This window comes from Arvicanthis niloticus, chromosome 1 (assembly GCF_011762505.2).
Source record: "Arvicanthis niloticus isolate mArvNil1 chromosome 1, mArvNil1.pat.X, whole genome shotgun sequence".
Lineage (NCBI taxonomy): Eukaryota > Metazoa > Chordata > Mammalia > Rodentia > Muridae > Arvicanthis > Arvicanthis niloticus.
Window position 1 is genome coordinate 163,684,526 of NC_047658.1, and position 23,773 is coordinate 163,708,298.

The 23,773-nt window shown below is 38.8% G+C and overlaps 1 protein-coding gene across 3 annotated transcripts in view; it reads left to right on the top strand.

The window, feature by feature from the left end:
• Positions 1-23,773, top strand: part of Atrnl1 (attractin like 1) — a 539,822-nt gene that overhangs the window by 128,385 nt on the left and 387,664 nt on the right. For all 3 annotated transcript variants that reach the window (XM_034499803.2, XM_034499812.2, XM_076925810.1), the window contains exons 21-24: positions 520-572; positions 12,994-13,088; positions 14,739-14,817; positions 16,232-16,389. In XM_034499803.2, coding sequence (XP_034355694.1) covers positions 520-572; positions 12,994-13,088; positions 14,739-14,817; positions 16,232-16,389 — 385 coding nt within the window. The remainder of the gene's footprint in view (positions 1-519; positions 573-12,993; positions 13,089-14,738; positions 14,818-16,231; positions 16,390-23,773) is intronic.

Sequence of the window (23,773 nt, forward strand, 5' to 3'; positions counted from 1 at the left end):
TACTCTAGTACATGTATTTTATAACATTTATTGTGGAAGTGTCTCTCAAGAAATAGAATTATGTAAATCAAGATTGTCTCACGCCGATAGTGTTTCATGGAAACAGGACATGAAGACAAAAATCAAAATTTTTGAAAAATTAATGTTTCTCTGCTGTTAGAGGTAATTACATTTATGAAATATTTAACTTAACGTCTGCGTGTTTGGGTCTTCATATATATTTTTAATAATCTAATGAAAGGTCAAGAGTTTGAGCCTTTGATTTTAGATCTTATTAGTCTATTTTGTTCGAGTCTGTTGACTTAGAGAAGAACTTTTCTCAGGCTCTGTCACGGATGCAGCCTTTTTGCACTTTTCACAAACATTTTCTGTTTACTCATGTTTACTTATTGTTAGGGCTTCTGCAGTCAGTTATTTTCAAAGTTTATGTTTTTTAAAAGAATTGTTTTATGATATAGTTTTAACATATCTACATCATTTAATATTAAACAAGGTTTTTTTTTTTTAATGTTTTTACAGATGTGACTCTGAAAATCGCTATGTTGGTAATCCACTCAGGGGGACATGCTATTGTAAGTATTTGGATGATTTTATTGGCAGTAATCGATTTATACTATTAGCTTCAGGTAAATTGAATACCCGTGGCTTCATTACAATGTAGTTACTCTCATCCACATATTTATTAATTAACTATTTAAAATTTTGAGATTATAACACTTCTGTAATTTGTATTTCTTTACACTTCTCCGTCTGTTGCTAAGAAATTAATTCCTATTTACAGTGTTCTCTTAATGCACTTGCCATATTTTTCCTACTCTAAATAGTAAAATAATATAACCTGAACATGAACAAAATGTAGGGTTCAAATAAACATCTAGATTTTTAATGTAGTATTTTAAAAAATTGAAGCGATAATGTTTTATGGTAGGTTATTTACAAGGAGCCGCTGGTCTTTCCCCAGATGTGCGCGGCTTCTCCGTCTGCAGATGCTGCGAGTGGGCTGTTTAGCTTTGCTAGAATCAGGTGAATTATTTCCAAAATGGCCTCCCGTCAGTGTTCTCCTCATCCGTGTATAAGATTTCCAGTTCTTCTCAACACTCTTTTACAGTTAGCTTTTAAAATTCTGGACATCCTAGTAGTTATCTAATAACGAAATCTATTATTTTACTTTGCACTTCACTCACTACTAACAATATTGACACTCTTTTAACACATAAATGCCATATGCCTGCTACTTGGAACGTATCAGCACTTTTTCTTAATGGTTTGTTTTCCTGGTTGTCTTAGTTTGCTTTCTGTTGCTGTGTTAAACATCAAGACCAGGAACAACTTGGGGAGGAAAGGGTTTATTTCTACTTAAAGCTCCATCACTGAGGGAAGTTGGGGCAGGAACTCATCAGTCAGGAAAACTTCCCTCCGACTTGCCATCGAGCTAATCTAGGGAGGCATTTTCTTCATTGAGGTTTCCTTTTCCCAGAGTCCTTTAGTGTGTCTCAAATTTACCAAAACCAACCAAATAAACAAGCAAGCCCGTCAACTATGTGGGACAGTGGTATTGCATTTTAAAGATCCTTTATTCTATATAGATGTCTTTATCAGATGTATAGCTGGCAAACACTCCTTAGCTATGATTTGTCTAAGTCCTTCTCAAAGCATGTGCCACCATTTCTGGATCTGTCACAGTCCTGTAAAGTAGTTTCTTGTTTTCTTGAAAGGCAGCTATTTGTAAATAATTTTATTCATACAGTTTATTTTAATCATGTCTTCCTGTCCCCCAACCTGTGTCCTCCCCACCTCCCTACCTACCCAGATCCATGTTATTTCCCTTCCCCTGCCTCTGTCTCTGTCTCTCTTTCTCTCTCTCTGTCTGTCTCTCAAAAATATCACTAACATAAGTCTCTCCTAAAACAAAACAATAAAACAAAGAAGAATAAGAAAAAATACCACCAAGCCCTAAAAACCTCCAACAAAAAGCAAGACGTGGCATTTGTTGTGTGGCCAACTACTCTGAGGCAGGCCTCTGGTGTGAGGCTGAGATGCCCAGTGGCCCTGTTACAGGAAACTGCTTCCCCTTCCCAGCAGGCATCAGTTACAATGGGCTTCTCCATTAGGGGCAGGGCTTTTGCTTACTTCCTCCTCTCAGGGCTGGAATTCTAAAACTATTTTGAGATTTCATCTCAGCACCAGTTAGAATGTCCAAGATTAATACAACAAATGACAGCACAGGCTCTGGAGGGTGAGGGGTGCTTATTTGCTGCTGGTAGGAGATGAACTGGTACAGTCACTGCAGAAATCAGTGTGGAGGTTCCTCACCTACATCAAGATCCAGCGATACCACTCCTGGGCATATACACAAAGGACTCTAGATCTTATTACAGAGATAGACACTGGCTCAAGAACTCCAGATGTTGCTACAGAAATAGACACTTGCTCAAGGACTCCAGATGTTACTACAGAGATAGACACTTGCTCAAGGACTCCAGATGTTACTACAGAGATAGATACTTGCTCAAGGACTCCAGATGTTGCTACAGAGATAGACACTTGCTCAAGGACTCCAGATGTTGCTACAGAGATAGACACTTGCTCAAGGACTCCAGATGTTGCTACAGAGATAGACACTTGCTCAAGGACTCCAGATGTTGCTACAGAGATAGACACTTGCTCAAGGACTCCAGATGTTGCTACAGAAATAGACACTTGCTCAAGGACTCCAGATGTTACTACAGAGATAGACACTTGCTCAAGTACTCCAGATGTTTCTACAGAAATAGACACTTGCTCAAGGACTCCAGATGTTACTACAGAGATAGACACTTGCTCAAGGACTCCAGATGTTGCTACAGAAATAGACACTTGCTCAAGGACTCTAGATCTTGCTACAGAGACACTTGTTCATCCATGTTCACTGCTGCTCTGTTTATAATAGCTATTGGAAGTGGCTTAAATGTCCAGACCTGAGGAATGGATAATGAAATTGTGGTACATTTACCCAGTGGGATGGTATTCAGCTGTGAAGAATAATTAAACTTTCAGTAAGTGGATAGAGCTTGAAACAGTCATCCAAGTGATGTAATCCAGAATCTCTATTTTACTTTGTTAATGTGGTGAGTTTAGTTTTATGAATCAATGGCTACTATACAAGTATGTCGGTTTGCTACTTTTGTTGATTCACCAATCGATGGATATTAGATGTTTTCCAAGTTCTATTTGGAGATATGCTCTTGTGAACACTTAAATAGTCAGCAGTGTGTGCACACTATTTATTTTCCCTGGGCAAATGCTTCAAAGTAAAATTTGTGTATTAAGCCAGGTATAACAGCACATGCCTGTGATCCCAGAGTTGGGAGGCTGAGGCAGGAGGATAGCCAGTTTGAGACCAGCTTGGGCTCTACAATGTGGCCTGTTTTTTTTTTTTTTTTTTTTTTTTTTACAAAACAAGTTAGTAAGCACAGGTAGACAAATCCAGAACAACACTGAATTGTGAGGCTGCATGTTAAGATTATATTCACTTTTAAAGCTGTTTTCCAGTGTGATGTCCTGTTCTCTGATAGCACTAACCTGTGGCGCTTCCGTGTTCTATACTCTTATAGACGCTCAGGAGCGCCCCCTGCCGAGCAATGCTAGTAACTGTCAGTTCTTTCAGTTGCTTTTCTTCAGTGACTCATGTGGGTCCAGGTCCTGACCTCTACACAGTGTGCCCACTGACCCTGTGCTAGCACTCAGTCTAGACTGGCTGATGCTGAGTGCAGGAAAACTCCTTTTTTATCCTCCATGCCTGGCATTTTTATGTGGCTGCAGGGGCTTGAACTTGGGCCTGCTTGCTTGCGGGTTACTGACGACAGTTTCCCCAATTCTTTGTTTTCCAAGTCAGCTTTAGTGTGTTCTCCGCTGTTGCGTGCTGTGTCCTAGTAGTGATCCCACACGTCATTATTCAGGAGATGTTTTCAGTATTTTAAAGTATTCTTTGGATCAGACTGTACCATTTCCTATCTTAGGGAGTCATAAGATTTGTTTCTTCTGAATGCATTTATTTATTTGTTTTTTGTCACGGACCACTCTGCCCGACACTTGGGGGCCAAAATGTCGGGGACCGCTCTATCAATGTTGGAACCAGCACTGCCAAAAGCCTTGGGGGCTAAATTGTTAGAGCCCACACTGCCCCAAGCTTTCCAGTCCGCGGGTCAGGGTTCAGCAAGAGAGAGAGTGAGGATGTATGCGAAGAATGGAGACCAGACAGAGTGTGATTCAATCCCGTTTATTCTTCAGTCTCTCTTCTCTCTTCTTGTTCCTAGTCCAAGTCTCAAGTCCTTATCCTAGTTCCTGCTATAATAAGTCTCAAGTCCTAATTCCCAGTGCCAAGTTGCTAGTCTCTTTCCCAGTTCCAAGTTCTTTTTCCAAGTCCCCTCTTCTGTCTGCCTCTCACCTTTTATATGTCTCACTTCTGTCTCACTTCTAAGTCATGCCCTTAAGTCACGCCCTTAAGTCTCAGCTCTAAATCACACCTTTAAGTCTCACATACCCAAGGGAAGATCCTGGGTATCTAAAACAAGATGTTATCAGAGTGTGCTCAGCTGTTGTAGGCTGTTGTAAACAAGTCTCTTGTCAGGGTATATGGCTCAAGATGGCTACAAGGATGATAGCTGCCTTCTCTTGGCTCCCCACAGTTTTTTATTATTAAATAGTCAATTTCATTATTTGGTTTTCTAATATTAAACTTTTTGTTCTGGAGTACATTAGACTTTCAAGGAATATTGCTTCAGTTTTGCACAGTATGACCTGTTTATATTTTACTTAGGGTTATTTAAATATTGGTGAGGATAGTCCGCCGATTTCTGTACATTGTTTTCTACCTAGTCCTTGATTGTGTTTTATTTATTTTTATATGCATATGTTTGAGTTGTGGGGTTAGCTCTTGTGAATGAATTTGAAAGATTGCTCTTTTTTTAAAAGCATTAATAGTGAAAATATCATGTGAGCTTTTTTGTCTTGAGCCTAATGGATGAGCCATCTCTTCAGCACTTGGTGAACTTTTTAAAGAGTGACATTTAATCTCATCCTCTGGTTGTGGTGCTTGAAATTGTTAAAGTGTTTTACATCATCACCCTTGGCTTTTGCCCCTTCTGCTGCCTTTGTTCTCCAGCACATCAGCTTCATATTTCCAGATGTTCGTTTTCTTATTCCTCGGGCTGCTGAGCTCTGTGTTCTGCCACTGATCTCCACCCCAGTATCTTTGTTGCTGATTTGCCTATGTTTGGTATAAAGTTTTTTGTTTGCATTATTAGCTCCAGAATTTATGATTTCAATTTTTTATCTTTATATGATTTTTTCTAAGCTTCTAAGCACATACATTTTAATATTTTCTAATTTTATTGACACTGTAGCAGATATTCCAAATCTTATTATTGTGTTGGTGCCCACCATGGGATGCTTGACAGTGCTTGGTCATGTTTTGTTTTCCCAGCTGGAGGAAGGCGTGGTATGGAGGTGACCATAGTGGTAGAGGTAGGCTGAGAGGTACTTACTGCTCAACAATCTGTAAGGCTTGGATACCGTGTTCAGAACAAGGAATTATCAGGTGCAAAATAACAACCAGGTTGAGAAACCCTGATTTAGAGGCTTGATCCGTTGCAGAATTTATTAGAGAGAAACATTTCCGTGTGTGCCTTTATCACATTTCCGTGATAAAGAAACATTTCCGTGTGTGCTCCAGCACACACAGCATGTGTGGTTGTCATGCTCTTATGTTCTTAGCACACAGGATGATCAGTGTGCTGATTCTTGTTAGCAAGTTTGAACAGTTTGTTATTCCGAAGCGTCCTTCTTTTCTTGGTTATAATACTTGAATAAAATCAAATTTGATCTCATGATTGGTTATGTTACCCATTGCTAAAGAGTTCACATGGAAGGTGAATGCTATATTCTCCTGTTGTTGACTGTTTTATTAATGTACGCATTCTTTTGTTTGATCTAAATAATTTTATCATGAGCATCTTTTAAGGTGGTGGGTTTTTACTGTATCTTTTAAGATTGTAAATTCATTTGTGTTCAGCACGTTTGAACCACAGTTACTTGCTTCCCTCAATCTTTCGGTGTTTCTTAGTTTTTATTTTATATGTACATATTTGTTGCCTACTTTTCTTAATAAGAGATTATTCTTTTGCTTTTTTATGTATGGATTTTATACATACCACATGGTGTCTATTACAAGTACTAACATATCATGCAGCTTATATTTCATACATTATAAATTTTAAATACATTAATACTCAAGTCATTTATGTTGAAGACTAAGATAACTTTTCTCTTATTAGTGCTGTCTAATATAATATAACTTGAGTCATATGTGAACGTAAATCAATTTAAATAAAATATTTAACTCAACACACCTAAAGTATTTTTAATATAAAATGTAATCAATATTTAAAGAGCATCAGTGGGATGTCTACATTCTTTCTTTTTGTGCTAAGTATCTGAAATACATTTACAAACTTATATTTGAGTTTTCCACTGTTATCTAAGCTGGTCCCAAACATCGTCTTTGTTTTCCTGGTGTTCACCAGTAGCTCTGTGCTAAAGTACTAAAGTCACATTTCCATCTGATCACTTCCCTTCTCCTTAAACCACATCAACTGTTTTATCAGAGAATGTCACCTGTTAGGCTGTGGCTTCCTTTTAGAAATGCAGGAGAAATTGTCCTGACACACTAGATGGCAGTATTGCCATGGTCAGCACACCTCAGGGCTAGGAAACTTCTGAAAGGAAATGGAGTGAATATGGAAACTTTCTGAATTTTGAGATTAGATCATAGTTTGTACTGCGAGTTGGCACTCGCAGACCGTGCAGACCGCAGTGTGGCGGTAACACAAGTGGAGGCAACTCAGCAGTGGAACTCTGCTTATAACCTTAGCTGTTTGCAAACTCCAGTTTAAAATCTCAATCAGAATATGTGAGAAAGCTATCAGCCCCTATTGACATTTAATTACTGAATTTATCCTCAGTTATTTAAAGATACATCCTTTTTGGTTACATTAATTTTAAAAACAATAAACAGTAACAAAAAACCTTTTAAGTGTATCCAATTAGTGTGTAGGTCTTAGACTGAGAAACATTATTTATGAACATATGTGTGTGTGTGTCTGTGTGTGTACAGACACATTAGGTTTAATACTTTTGTTTGGATACATAAAAGAGAACTTTGTGAGTTTGTGTGTGTGTGTGTGTGTGTGTGTGTGTATGAGGTTTTGTTTGCCTACATAGATGTCTGTGTACCACCTGCATGCTGCTGTCTTGCGGAATCTGTGAGCCTCCATTTCATTTGGGTGCTGGGAATCTAACCCATGTCCTTCACAAAAACAGCAAGGCTCTTAACCACTGAGGCAACTCTCCAGTCTAAGAGAGAATATTTTTAACACATTATTGTAGCAGTAAATTAAAAATAACAAATGTCAGTCTTAATGCCATAGAGTGCTGCACCATACAAAATAAGGAAAGCGTGAAACTTGAATTAATCCTTATATTTAATGAGACAATTCTGTTTTTGTTGGGTTCTTTTCTTTTTGTTTGTTTTTGTTGCTTTAAGTTTGAATGAAAGAGTTTTGTTGTTGTTTTGGACTATGTATTATGTTTGGTTAATGAATTTCTTCTTTTTTGAAATTTTTTATTAGATATTTTCTTTATTTACATTTCAAATGTTATCCCCTTTCCTAGTTTACCCTGAAAACCCCCTATTCCACCCCCCTCACTTCTATGAGGGTGTTCCCTCACCCACCCAATCTCGAGTCCCTGTCCTGGCATTCCACTACACTGGGGCATCGAGCCTTCACAGGACCAAGGCTTTCTTCTCCCATTGATGTCCGACAAGGCCATCCTCTGCTACATATGCAGCTGGAGCCATAGGTCCCTCCATGTGTACTCTTCGGTTGGTGGTTTAGTCCCTGGGAGCTCTGGGGGGTCTGGTTGGTTGGTACTGTTCTTCCTATGGGGTTGCAAACCCCTTCAGCTCCTTCAGTCCTTTTACATTTTGAGAGCTCAATTGAATTTCTCTTGAGTAGGCTCTGGTCTGCTCGCCCTGGAACTGGGCTTGGCAGTGAACACAGGTCCAAGCTCTTTCTAACATAGTAAAGGCGTGCCTCAAGCACTGCCTGACACTGTATCTCCTTCCTGCCAGGCAAGTGGCGGTGGCGAGATAGCAACAGAGCCTTCATTAGAAGTGGGCTAGAGGCCAGCATTTTGAACTTCCTGCCTGTAGGCATGTGAACCCCCTAAACCTCTTCCCAATGAACTTCCCAGCTTGTGACTTGTGCTTATAGTCTCTTCCAAAACAGAGTACACATGGGAGGGGCAATTTTGGTTTTATCAGAATCTTTAATGCTTTAATCTATTCCTAAGTAGCCCAAACTTTGTATTTGTTTGTGGCTTTTACGCTTGCTACTTCTCTCCCTCATAACCCATCACACCTTTTATTTCTGTCCAATACAAGGTTTGACGCTATTCTGTTTACATGCTTGGGTTTTGTTTTTCATGTAAAGGGGGATTCTGAGCGCACAACATCTTGTTTTGTTGGGTCTCCACACGCAGGAATATATGCTCCTTATAGCAGACCTGATGGTAGCACACACACATATAAATCATTAATAAATGAATGAACAGGCTATGCACGCTCGCTCAGTGATTACAGCTGTTCAATAAAAGGTTTGGCCGTCGTGTGATTTTTGTAAAGTAACACTTGCTGTAAATGCGTCACGGATGTCAGATAGTATTCAAAGCTACGTAGCTTGTTTTCCTCACCACTTAATCTCGTTTATAAACCTTCACTCTTTGTAGAAGCTAGTACTGTTTTCTTTCAGGGACTCTAGTTCAGAGCTGGCTAAGGCTGGTGCAAACACTGCTGCTTTACTTTGAAACTTAAGCTGTACACTTCAACCGCGTCACACTAGGATGAGAGGCTGCGTCTGTGTGAATTCTATTTCTGTTGGCTTACATCTAAGAAACATGCAAATTAGAAATGAGATAAGTCATTTTCAGAGCTGGATGTTATTTTAATTGTTAATCATGTTAGTATATGATATGAAAACTTACCAAGAAAATGATTCTGTCTGTACATTCCTTTGAAACTACCCTGATTTTAATCCCAGCAATAGAAGTAATGCGTAGTCATTCTAGAAGATAGACAGATTAAAAGGCAAATTAAAATCACTGATGATTCTGCCCAAAGGAAATTGCTGTTAATGATTATTACATTGATCTAAAATGCGAATCACAAGGGAAATTCCTATTTTATGATCTTAGAGGACTGTCTGGGCTTTCTTCTCCCCTTTGTGTTGGAAAGCATACAGGGCCCGAGGCACGCTGGGCACTTGCCGCACCTCTGTTGCTGTAGCTTCTTTATGAAGTTGAATGTTCATAGGTAAATTATACACTTTTTTGTGATCAGCATTCACTGTATCGTGTGATACTGTTTCTGTCTTGTGATACCCATGTATTTCCACAACTCCTTGACCGATGGACACCCTAACTCAGGCTGCCTGCCCCCCTCCCACAGAAAGGCAGCCACTTACAGGTGGAATACGAATTGGTCTGGAGCTTTTCAGATCTGGTCATTTTGTGATTAATGATGAGTTAAGTTAATCTTATGTATTTCAGTAGTCATTACTGATATTTGGGAGACTGCCAACTGTTTTAATTTCACTTCAGTTTGTTGAGTCTTTTATGTGTCTCTTTTCAAGCTTTTTATAATTTTTGAGGCACAAGGAATTTGACGTACTATTGGTGTTTGGATTAATCCAACAAAACACATGGCCATGATGTTCTTTAAATTTTCATTCTGAGGGGCTGGAGAGACGGCTCAGTGGGTAAGAGCACTGATTGCTCTTCCAGAGTTCCTGAGTTCAATTTCCAGCAACCACATGGTGGCTCACAACCATCTGTAATGGGATCTGATGCCCTCTTATTGTGTGTCTGAAGACAATTACAGTGAACTCATATACAGTGTACTCATATAACATAAGTAAATAAAATCTTAATTTTTTTTTCATTCTGGGATGTTATTGTTAGGCATTTTTTCTTTGAACATTGACATAAAAATTAAAAAAGAAATAGTAAACCCAATTTACTTTTTCTACTTGAACAGCTATACTTTTTAAATTATTTTCCGATATACATTCAAAACTTACCTCCTTTTTAAAAGTCTTGAGTTTAAAATTGTTTCCACAGTTTTTGGTTAACTTGTAGTGGTATGCCGTTCATTACACTTCAGTCTTTCCTTCACGTCTGAGATACACAGGCAGTAAAAGAAGCCCAATCTGGGGATCAAAGATGGATGAAGTCACAATAAAAATTAGAATAGAAATTCAATATACATACATATATAATTATTAATAGAATAAAAAATAAAAATTTGAAGGTTTCCAGAATACAATTATTAGAAATATAAATCATAGTCACATACATTGTAACCATAAGATCTTTTTGTTTTTTTTGTAGATGATATTGTTAGAAAATACAAACATCTTCAGATACATTGTATGGAATGATAATTGTGGCTCTCAAGTTTAACAATGTAAATTAATATTTAAAAGTCAAGCACTTTCCTATATATTTACTTTCTAACACGTCTCTCTATCAAGATAAAATAATTAAAAGTGTCTTATTTGTTAATTTTGTCTATTGGATTAGATGTGATCCCAATGAAATAATCAGAACCCAGACAAGAAAGCTGCAGATGTTTATATGTGTGTGCTAGCTTTTCTTCCTTCCTTCCTTCCTTCCTTTCTTTCTTTCTTTCTTTCTTTCTTTCTTCCTTCCTTCCTTCCTTCCTTCCTTCCTTCCTTCCTTCCTTTCTTTCTTAGTCACCTTTAGCAAACAATCTGGCTATAGACATAATGAGATAATGTTTTTATTTTTAATATTTCTTATATTACTATACTTTATAAGTCTAAGTCTGTCATTTATTCACTGTTAAGCCTTTTATTCATATGCAATTTCCTTTAGAATTCTTAGTTTTGTGTGTACGCATGTTTTGCCGGTATATATCTGTGCCACACCTGTATGCAGTACCTGAGGAGGCCAAAAGAGGGCGTGAGATCTCCTGGAGCTGGAGTTACAGACAGTCATGAGCCTCCATGTGGGTGCTGGGAACTGAACCCAGGCCCCTGCAAAAGCGCCCAGTGCCCTAAATATCTGAGTGTCTTGTCTGTCCTTCTGTGTCATTTCTATATTTCTGTATACTTTCAGTTCTTGTATAAATGTGAACATATTTTTAGTATATTTTATTCATTAAGTTATTATCATTATATTTGAATTTGAAAAGCGTGATTTTTGCCTCCTCCTTTGGTCTCAATTGTTACGTGTAAGCGTGATTGACACCTGGGCTATTAGGGTTTCTATTACTGTGGTAAATACCAAAACCAAAAGCAACTTGGGGAAGATGAGGATTTATTTCAGCTTCCATTTGCAGTCCATTGCTGAGGGGAGTAAGGGAAGGGGCCCAGAGGCAGGAACTGAAGCAGAGACCATGGAAGAATGTTCTCAATTGCTTGCTAGATCATGGCCTGTTCATCTTGCTGTCTGATACAACTCAGGACCAGCTGTTGAGGAGATGGCACTGCCCATGATAGGCTGGGCTCTCTCAGATTAGTCATTAAACAAGAATGTCCCTCATAGACGTCCCTACAGTCCAGTATGAAGGAGGCATTTTTTAATTGAGGTCCCCTTTCCCAGGTGACCCTAGCTTGTGTCAAATTGGAAAAGTATTAGTGTTTCTTTGTGAATAATTAATTTACTTATATGAGTGTGTGTACAGAGGCACATATGTGTACACACACATAACATAACAGCCTGGATGTCTGTACTTGTTAATAACTACTTGAGCTGTCCTTGGTGTTATAGTCAAAGCGTACCACTCAGGAAGCTCTGAGTGTTCACAAAGTTATTTAACCCATTTCCTAATTTTACATCATGCTGTACATTCTCTGTTTTAATGGTTGTATCATAATCATAAAGCTTCTCTGTTTTAATGTTTGTATCCGATTCTCCTTACTGAGATCTTAGATATCATCTTGCATTTTTTTCTACCTCTGTGGAGTTGTCTCTGTGAATATATCGTGTGAGTGAAATCATGAGCTACGTGGTCATTTGTGGCAACCTTAAATATTTACTGTAATATTCTGCATGTAGGAGATAGCGGTATTTCATTTATTTTTACTCCTGAGTAATAGACTCCTAAGTAAATTATACTTTCCATAGAGAGACTTTAGATTATTTTAATATTTTGGTTATTATATATATTATAAATTGATCTTTCATAATTATACTTTATATGAATATTTAGTTTTTCTCACCAGGATACTTTTCTGTCAAATGTTTGTCACACACCGCTTTTTAATGCTGTGACCTCTTCTTTTACAACACTAGCACTCATATGTTGAAAGTCTGACTTCTATTATTTCTTTATAACTTTTTTCTTGATGCATATGAATGGTTCAGTAATTGAATATAAAAAGATACTGTCAAATTATATCTTGTATAAATTCAAAACTTATGTTAGATTGTAATTTTTCTGTTCTGCACTCTACTGAGTTGGAAAATTTAGATCATATTAAGTTGTTGGCATTAAGGTCTATGTTTCAAATAGCAGTTAATTACTTATTCAGAATTCCCCTAAAGATGCAGTCACGTGGTTTCTGACATTCTGAGGAAAAATAGAGCATTTCCTGGTCAAATGAAAAACTGCATTTTATCTCTTTCTGTACAGTTAGATAGGGAAACAGTTTGTGCAGTCCGATGATTACTTGCTTAATTTACAGTATAATGAACCTGCTGTATCATATATTTTTGTTGCTTAATGGCATAGATTTGTATTTTACTGTACTTGAATGGGCTGCTAGTATTTAATGATAAATTTAATACCATGTGCAATGTATTTTTACCCCACTCTTGCTTTCTGTGAAGATCTTTTCCCAGTATATGTCAGGATTCTCCTTTTCCCCACAGACAGTCTTCTGATTGACTACCAGTTCACCTTCAGCTTGTTACAGGAAGATGACCGGCACCACACTGCCATCAATTTCATTGCCAACCCAGAGCAGGTAAAGAGTCCTCACCTGAGTCGTCACCTTCTATAGGGATGGGGTCATCATCCCCTATAGGGAATGCTCCTACTACCAAGGCAACCATGTTTTCCATTATTTTTCTTGTGATTTCACTCCTTGGAATTATTACATAGGGGGAATTCTGTAGAAATTATTAAAATGCTTAAAATTTCTTTTTATAAAACTCAGATATCCTTGTGATTCAGATAATTGTCAAGTTAGTATTTTTGATCTGTAGTCTCCTGGTTTAAATTATGTATCTACATTTATGCTTATAGTTACACACTTAAAATTCAGAAAATTCTTATTTTCATGTAAACACAAGAACTCAAGGAATGCTATGTCATGTGCACTAAAGTGTGTTGTTGGTTCCATTGACTTTTTTTCTCAATCTCCTGTCTTACTAAGCGACACACAGGCCAGCTTCCCATTCAACCAGTTCTGCAGGCTTCCGAAGAGCAAACACATTCACATCAGTTGTAGAGCTAAAAACGGCTTATGTTTAAGAAAAGTCTTGTCCATTTTTTAACATCAAACAACCTAAACATGTTCCCTGGTGCTAATCTTGCATGAGAAGCATCTCCAGGGATACTGGGTCCAGGGTTGGTTTTCTTGTGTAATCCTTCTCAATTAAGAAGGAATCACCCGGGACAATCAGTAAAGTTAAAACAACTTATTGATGACTTACCCTGTAAAAATAAGCAAGGAGATGACTTACTGTAGACTCCCAGAAGTTTTACTAGACACCAGTCTTAACTCACTGTTCATTACCTCGAGTTGGCACTTCCATATGAAGTGTGTTGAGAGTGGGCTTCTGTGTGGTGTGATTGTAGGGAGCTCACCTATAGTTTAGCCAGCTCTCACAGCTTTCCACACAGCCGTGGCACCGAGTGCGCACGCCTGTGGCCTCAGTTTTGGCTGTGGCACCGAGTGCGCGCGCCTGTGGCCTCAGTTTTGGCTGTGGCACCGAGTACGCGTGCCTGTGGCCTCAGTTTTGGTGCTTTGCATTTCCGCAGTGGTTAAATCTGGATTTGTAGAGTGTGAAAGAAAACATCAAGATAGTTTCCTATGCTCAGACTGTCCATTTTGTTGTGAACTTTTAATACTTGTTCTCATAATCACCCCGCCCAGAATAACATTGAGCACAGGATGTGAAGAGTGGATTAACATTCAAGTCAAGAGCTCATGCTTTCTCTTGCATATATCATTTCCATGTTTTGCAGTCATAAAAGTAATCGTTGTAACACCCATCACACTATAGACCCATAACCCACAGCTTTCTAGAGGTTAGTGAGGCAGACCTCTGTGTAGGTAAAGACAAAGTTTAAACAAATGGAAAGAAAACATTTTGAATTAATAATAACAGCAACCTACAACTCTTAAAAAAACAGTGTCTTCAAAACTATTTCTTAGAAATTCTATAAGAGCTAAGGCCAGGTTAGTGGAGAGGAGAGACGAGGAGCTGCCTTGGGTTCACCCGGGCTTACTTTTCGTTTGACCGCACATACCCTATCTGTGTTTGTTCAGTTGAATATTTATATTATACACAGTTTTGAAAATTCAGTGGGCGGGGTCAAACCAGTGCATTGACTGATATGCATTTAACACACTTCGACCTTTCTAACCTTAATTTTTATTTTTTGATAGTCAAACAAAAATTTGGACATTTCGATTAATGCTTCCAACAACTTTAATCTCAACATCACGTGGTCGGTTGGCTCAACAGGTAAATAGAATTTGCTGATATCCTTTTGTACATGTGTTTGTGTGTGCAAGTTATTCTGATTTGATTTATTACTCTTTCAAATAAATTAAAAAACATGCAATTGCTTCTCATCATTTTGAGGCTTTACTGATAAAAATAACAAGTAGTAACTTGAAAGAGTAAGTAATACTATAACTTCTTTATTCAATTAAAACTAGAAGGCTAACAAATAATGTATACCATTTAAGCATTTAAAGTGTTGTCGTTAGGAGATACTGTGACTTTAATTAAGATAGATTGGCTCTTTAGCGTCTAAATAGGCTGGGATTTCAATTATTCAATTTATTATCAAGGTTATAAATTTAATTAACAACCCCAATATTTACATGAAAGTTTTCTTCTGTACTCACTGATAAAAGTAACAAAGTATCTTTTATTTTCAATCTCAGAAATACATTCCTTCTGCTTGGTGTCACAGCTCAGAGGAAATAAATTTTATGAGCATGTCTTCCATAATAATGTTTACAAATTGAAATGATTAATTTTTAAGAAATCCAAACTATGAGGAAGAAAAATTGTTATGTTGAATTATCAATTTGCAAGGTCATTTTTCAACATGTTTGTTAAGTGATGAGCTCAGACAATCTGCACGTCAAGACGGTACATGAGCACGCTTGGATTAGATCCACGGGAAACGCCTTTAGTTCCTAGGATACTAATTCCAATCATTTTACAGCTTGTTAAGGTAGAGGTGTAGCCACAGTGGTTGGAATTGGCCTGTTCCATGTGGCTAATTTCAGTAAACATTTACTCAATGAATGACCAGTATGTTCACTAATTGAACATTCACGTAGCATTTTAAATTATGGCCTCTTTCTAGATTTTTAAAAGTAGGAATGGTTCAATTTGTAGAGAAGCAATTAAGTTGACTTTTTAATTTCTTAATTGGATTAGGACACAAGTCAACACTATGGGCTGATTGTACGAAAGCCTCTGGAGAGTGAGTGGCAAGCAGGACTTGCTTTCTGCAGCCACCCATGGGGACTCTCAAGGCTTTCACTGCTTGGGCGCTGGTGTGGCCCTGAGACATAGGGGTCAGGTTGGAAACCAGAAATGAGGCTACTTCTGGGGTCAGGTTATATTACAAAAGAATATCAGGACTCAAAAACAGTGCCAACTGCACAGCCTGGCAACATTTTTAAATGAAATTTTTATAATATGTTATATTTTCGACAAACCTTCCTTTTTCATTCTAAATGGCACATTTGGTATGCAGAGGTGTCCATGAGCCTCCAGGGAGGAGAGCAGCTGGTGTGGGACAGTTTGGTGATGGTCTTCTTGTGACTTCAATTTGTAAGACTTAGTTGTACTATACTGTCTGATTTAATAAGGATCCCTGTTTCCTAATATCAATTATTATCTATTCATATTTTAGGTGGAACGATATCTGGGGAAGAGACTCCTATAGTTTCTAAGACAAATATAAAGGAATACAGAGATAGCTTTTCCTATGAAAAATTTAACTTCAGAAGCAATCCTAATATCACATTTTATGTGTATGTCAGCAACTTCTCCTGGCCTATTAAAATACAGGTGAGCATGTGAGCATTGATTTCTAATGATGTTGAATATTTTCATGGTGAAATAACGGCGATTTGCCTGGAGATGGCTCGTGCTTAGTCATTGTCCCGAACGGTAAGGCACTCATGACCCTGCGTAAGACACCACCTATGATTTTCTGTGCGGATGAATGGCTCCGCAAAGATCTGATTGTTCCGACTAGAGAGTGCTGATAGGTGCTTGCTATATTGTGAAGGATGCCCTCAAACTGGAAACAGCCATGATATTCCGGTTTTCTGATTAAGAAATTGATAGTGAATGCCCTTGTATAACTCTGTTTGAAATAACTTGTGTTTCAGTAATCTTTAGTTCTTTTTGTTGTTGTTTTAGTACATACTGGATATAATTTATCTTTCTTTAAGATTTAGGATTAACATTTCTTTAGGCACCAGCCTCTCATGGTTTCCTCATTTATATGTCCTGCATGTATTGATTTCATCTTTTTTTCTTTTATTGAAAATATATTTTTCATCATATATTCTAATTATGCTTTCCCTCCACTCTTCTCAGTTTCTCCCACCTCTCCTCCTGTTAGATTCACTCCATTTCTGTCTTACGAGAAAACAAACAGGTTTTAAGGAATAATAATAAAACAGTGAACTATACTAAGATACAATGATAATGAACACATTGGAATTGGACAGAACTAAAAACAGGAGAAAAAGAGCCCAAGAGAAGGCGCAAGCAGCAGAGATTCACCCGTTGCCACACTCGGGAACCCCACAAAAGCACTAAACCGGAAGCTGTGCATGTTACAGCTGTGCGGCCCCCCTGTGCGGTCCCCCTGTGGGTGCAGCCCCAGTCTCTGAATCCGTATGTGCTTGCTCATGTACACCCACACGCCTGTTTTCTTGGTGTCCCCATCCCCTCTGGCTCTTACACATCCGGTTTAGGTCTGGGTCTTCCAGGTCTCCCACTCTGCGCTGTCTGGCTGGGGTCCTTGTGTTTGTTCCCACGGGCTCCTGGAGGAGGCTTCTCTGAGGATTCCTGAGCGCCATTTCTCTTGTATTTCCTTCCCAGTGTGCTTATTAGTAGGCCACTGAAGGCTTCATTTTATTTCTAGGAAATCTTTAAAAATGTTTTTGAGGTGGTGTTAATCTGTACTACCAACGTACAAATAATTTTTGACTTTGGACTTATGTATTCCTATAGGCATGACTAAATTGAATTCACATTGGTTTATTGAGCAAGTCATTTTTACTAACCCCATTGTAGAGAGTTATGTTTAAAAATCTTTTAGAGATTTAAATTGTTCCTTTACCTTTGGTACAAGGAATGAAAAGCTTATGCATCACGACTAGACATGTGTGAGTGTTTGATTTATGTTAGTTGCTGTGTTGGTGTTTTATGGACAGAGTCAGGTCTTTCTAAAATCATGTATGTAATGATAAAGTTTTTATCTATAATTTATTTTAACACCTAAATGTAGTAAATACTCATTGCTAAAGACATTAGAGATTATTGCTCAGGAAACTTACTCACTAAACTAATTTACAAGATTTATTTCTACAATGTATAGTGACTAACATAGAAGCTGATTCATTCAGAAATTCTAAAAATATCTACTTGTAATTCATACATTTTGATACTGACCAAATATAAATTTAAGATTGACACATAAGTTCTGATCAGATTCTACTTGGTTTAATCAAATTTCAATAAGAATAAGGGCTCATTTGTGTAGCTTACAACATTGTAATTAAAATTGATATGATTGTTGTATTTTAATTATTTCCTGCTTTTCAATTTTTGGTTATCTAATTATGGTTTATTTTTAAGCTACTTACATAGATACTTTAGAATGTTCATGAATATTTAATTATTTGAAATTAACTTTCTAAATTAGATTTTCTTTTGAGAATATACTAGTAGGTTCTTCTGGTTGTGAAACCAGAATTTGTGTACTGAGTGCAAATACTTCACTCTTTCAAAGTAGTATAAATTGGAATCCAGTTGGGATGGGTCATGATATGTACTCTAATTTTTATTCTTTATTAAACTTGTTATGTTACTCCCAAGAAGTATTAAAGCAGATATACATGTTTCTTTAAAGGAGTTATATATATTTCAGTTATTATACCTAAAATAGTAAAATTGAGGTTTTTTTTTTGAATGATGTACTTCAAGGTTTTTATTTTTATGTTTCATAATTTTTTTGTCTTGTAAAGAGAACTAGTTAAACAAAATTTTAATTTTGTTGTTTTTAAAGAATTTCTAAAGTATGAGGGTTCACGTCTTTTTTTCTTTTTAAGATTTACAATATGAAGAAGTTAGAGGGAGAGAGCTCAATGCAGGCCCAGGGAGGAAGGTGGAAAAGAAAAATGGAAAAAAACCTCAAAAACAAAATCATAGGCTATAACTTGGTTGTATTACTTTGTAAAAATACAAAATACTTTCCTACTTTACACAAATAAAACTCGTAAGTTAATCTAAAAAAAGAAAGAAAGAAAGAAACAACTAGTAGAACAGAAACCTTAAATGCAAGTGAGATGCACAGAACCAGAGGTCATAAACTCCCAGCGCATTGGCTCTAATTCTAGAATTTGGAAAAAACAATTCATTCTTTATTCAGTATAATTTTATAAGTTTGATAAATGTTAAAATTAATCTTGGCTAATTTTACCATAGTAAATATTAGTCATAACAAATTATTCTAAATTTCTAAAAGATGTTTTCAGCATTGTCACTTTGAATTTAGTGTTCAATGTTTCAGACAGTGAAACTAGAAGGGAGAGCATTGTTTTCCTCTTCTTAGTAATTGTGAGAAAATGGGGGTGGGTGGGGGGAAGGGGGGCGGTGCTTTAGTGTAAAACACTCCCTGACAGCACTTTCCCATTTCTGTTCTCAATTGTGTAGCAGAGTCTGAACTTCAGTTCATGTTACTGAGTGCTCTTTTAGGACTGTCTCACGTCCCAGCATACTCAACTCTTTAGTATTTATGGTAAAGTTCAGAATTCTGACCTATGAACCTTCATGGAAGCTCACTGATCTCCACCCACCATGCCGACCAGGACAGAAGGCCCAGGTACTGGGAGTCTCCGTCCTGGTCAGTCCTATTCAGAACCGTATCCCAGGGCTAGCACTTGCCCTTACCATCCAATCTGACTCCTGTCTGCTTCTTATTTAGTGTTGATAGTGCTTTATGGATTGTACACTTACCTACAACTAGTTTGGTTTATTACTAAGTAATACACATATATACACATATATAAATAATATTGTTATATGTCTATATCAGAGCTTCGTATTTTATATGAAACTGCATATAATTTTATAATCAACTATGAACATGTATTACTTTGAATTTTTGCCAGTTTTTCTCCACCTTCCTTGTCCTCCTCCTCCTTCTCTTTCTCCCCTTTTGTCCATTCTCATCCTCTTTATTTTGAAATAATTTTTTCCTTTTTTGGGGGGGCGGGTGAAAGATAAGAAGTACAGTTAATTTACTTGAGAGCTGTATTAGTTCGGGTTCCAGTGGAACAGAACTTACAGAATCTGTCTGTCCGTCTGTCTGTCTGTCTGTCTGTCTATCATCTATCTATTAATCATCTATCTTTCTATCTAATGGGGATTTTTTTAGAATGGCTTACAGGCTATAGTCCAGCTAGCCCAACAACTTGGGAACATCATGAGACATCCTAAAGGGTTTCCTGTGATCCAGGACTAATCTTTCTTACCTCGACTGGGGAGAAGCAATCCAGTTTCCTTTTGGTAATCTGGATCCACCCTGTCTTAGTCACTGCTGTATTGCTGTGAATAGACACCATGGCCACTACAATTTCTATAAAAGAAAACATTTAATTGGAACTTGCTTACAGTTTCAGAGGGCAAGTAAACAGACATGGTGCTGGAGAAATGGATCTGTATTTGCAGGCAGCAGCAAGAGAGAGAGTCTCTGGGCTTGGCATGGGCTCAGTGGTCCCTTCCTCTACCACTTCCTCCTAATCCTTTCAAATAGTGCCTCTCTCTGGTGACCAAGCATCGTGGGTTCATTAAGCATCATTCAAGTCTATGAACACATGGGGTCCATTCAGAACCACCACAGTCACTCTCCTAATGGTGCCCTTCCCTTCTTAACTCATTGTTTTAGGGGCATTGGAAGCCCAGAGTGGCCAGGGGACGTCTGAGCCTCCAGTTAAGTATCTGTTAAGTCTTATGGTGAGGATTTAGGTCCCTGTGGAACTAAAGCGTCTAGGCCACCAGAGCTTAAGGTCATGGCAACAGGAGGCAAAACATGTTCCTAGAGGGTCAATAGATGTGATAGTGAGTGGGTGTAGCCACCTGTGGCTACGGATAACTGGGTTCACCTGAAAGGAAGGCTGGGAATGCAAAGGGAATGGAGGGCGAGAGAAAACATGGGGCCAAGACAACTTATTCTGATCAAAGCATAAAGTTTAATATTCTGTTTTCAAATAATAAAGGGGAAGCCCCACCCCCACCACCAGCTGGTGTGGGTGAGGGGATCGAAACCAAGGCAACCTCAGTAGGCAGTCTATTCTTAGCTCCTGTAGCAGACTGCAGGCTGCCAGGGTGGGTAACACCTCCTGGGTCCTATAGTTGTCTACCTTGGTAAACAACTTCTTCAGGCCTGCTCAAGTCTGGGGGAAGGGCACAAGTGGGAATACTCACTTTTCCACCCCTTGATTTCTGAACAATTCTATCCTGGTCATGGGAGAAACCATACCATATACCATCTTGTAGTGAACCCTACTGCAGCTTTCCAGCCTGTTGCCACCTAATTGGCACTGTAAGCATGTCTTCAAAAGGCCATTCCATCTTCCTACCAGGCCAGCAGCTTCAGGGTGGTGGGGACCATTGTACAACCAGTGGGGTCCATGGTCATGGGCCCACTGTCACAGTTCTCTGAGAGTGAGGGGAGTTCCTTCATCAGCAGCAAATACTGTGTGGAATACCATGATGGTGAATAAGGCATGCTGCAAGTTCATGGAGGGTGGTTTTGGTGAAGTATTATGTACAGGAAAGACAAATCCATAACCAAAATAAGTATCTACTTCAGTAAGGACAAAGTGTTCTTCCCAAGGAGGAAGAGGTCCTATACAGTCAACCTACCACCAGGTCACTGTGCAATATCTGGCACTCAGTGTTGGTTTCTGCTGTTGGCAGATCTGGCACTCAGCAGGATCTGTGGCCAGGTCAGCCTCGGTAGTGGAAGTCCATTTGTCAAGCATAAATCTGCAAGTCCATAACCATCCACTCAGTCCATTGGCTACAGCCCATGAATTAGAGAATAATCACATATCTGGCTGTTTCTTCTTCCAAACAGACTGTATGACCATGTGTACTGTCCAAGTTCTGCCCACTGTGATGTTGATGGAGATATTAAAATGGCAGCACCCGATCTGTCTTGTGTTACAGAGCCGCCATGTTCCTGACTAGGCTAGGCCTGAAGTCAGGAGCAGCGGCATGTTCTCGCTGCTGCTGTGGCTCATGCTGTCGGCTCATGCAGGCCAGAACACTGGCCCTGGCACCCACGAGATGCCAGCGTGGGAGATGGCTCTGCCAATCTTCCATGCTGTCTCCACAAGGGTGGGCTAAGCCCAGACCATCCCACCATCCATGCGGTACCGGGTAGAAATGAGACTCTAATGTTTAAAGATTATCCAATGGCTTTATATATTTGGTAATGCTCAGATATCAAGATGTCCACACAATTAGAGGCATAACCCAATACTCAACCTAGATATATCAACTACCTTTGACTGCTACAGACAAGTGCATGTCTGCTGCCATGTCTGCCCCCCCTTCTTCTCTAGCTCCTCTTCTTCCTCCTCCTCTTCTTTTCCTTACTCCTCCCACCTTAGCTCCTTCCAACTTGCAGGAAAATATGCCGCCATACTGTGAAGATTTCCTTTTGGCACTGTTTCAGGGTTGTCCCACAATGCAGTTGTAATTCTTTAGCTGTTTACTTCTGGGTGGTGCCTGCATACGGAATCATCAGCAATCCAGGCCCTAGTCTTCTCTCCCTCAGTCAGCTGGTCATAGGGTACATCCCACAAGGCTCTATGTGCATGATTGGCAGCAGATGGTATTGTAACTGGAGTAGAAACCCTAGGCATTTGGACAACTTCTTCCTGTAACTTGTGTGCTTTTAGGAACTGTTTGGGTCCAACCATACATACAATTCCACTTGTTATGGATTCCTGCTGTGCATGTTCTGCTCTGGCTTTTTGGGTAATACTCAGCTCAAGATGGGTACCTCAGGTCCATAGTAACTTGGTGGTGAATTGTCAAATGTCCAGTTTCCTCTAAGGCTCAAAACTCCAAAGGTCTCTTCTGTGCTTCACCTATAGAGGTGTCTGTCAGAGATTACAGTGTCCCTATTTGCCACTGACACCGTGTTGTGGTGGTTCTTTTTTGGTGGTGCAAGGGGATAAGTGGCAATAACTTATCCTTTGCTTTAGAAGAATGCCCCTGCATGTACCATAGCACTGGACTCCTAAGAATTTCACTGAGGTTGAAGGCCAGTGAATTTTGGTTGGACTTATTTCCCATCCTCTAATGCACACAAGTTATCCATGAGTTCAAAGTGGTTGCTACCTTCTGCTTATTTGTCCAGTTAGCATAATGTAATTAATATAGTGGACCAATGTGATATTTTGTGTAAGAGACAGGACTGGAGAGTTAATATTTCCTTGGGGCATCATTGTGAAGGTATAATGCTGGCTTTGCCAACTGAAAGCATATTGCTTCTTGTGGAAAGGCATCAAGAAAAAGGCATTTGCTAGATTAGTAGCTATATAACACATACCAGGAGATATGTTTATTTGCTTAAGGAAGGACACCATATCTGGCACAGCAGTTGCAATTAGACTGAGTTTTCAGTAGTCAGTTGCCATTCTCCACAACCCATCTGTCTTCCGCACTGGCCAGACAGGAGAGTCAAAGTGAGATGTGGTGGGAACCATCCCCCCTCCGCCCCCGCATTTTTCAATTCCTTAATGGTGACCTGATTTCTGCAGTTCCTCTAGAGATGTGATACTCTTTCTGATTCACTGTTTTCCTTGGCAGAGCCAACTCTTACAGCTTCCGTTTAGCCTTTCCAACCATAATAGCTCCCACAGGTCAGGGAACCAATGTGAAAATCCTGCCAACTTCTCAACATATCTATCCTAAGTATGCATTTTGGGACTGGAAAGCAACCACAGAATGCCATTCTGGGACTGGAAAATAACCACAGAATGAGTTTGGGGATCCTCTGAGTTTGACTTTGGCCAAAACTCCACTAATCACCTGACCTCCAGAAGGTCCCCCTTTACCTGGAGGGCCACAGTATTTCTCAGTGACTCCTGGAATCAGCCTCAATTCAGAACCAGTAGCTAGCAGAACCTGGAAAGTC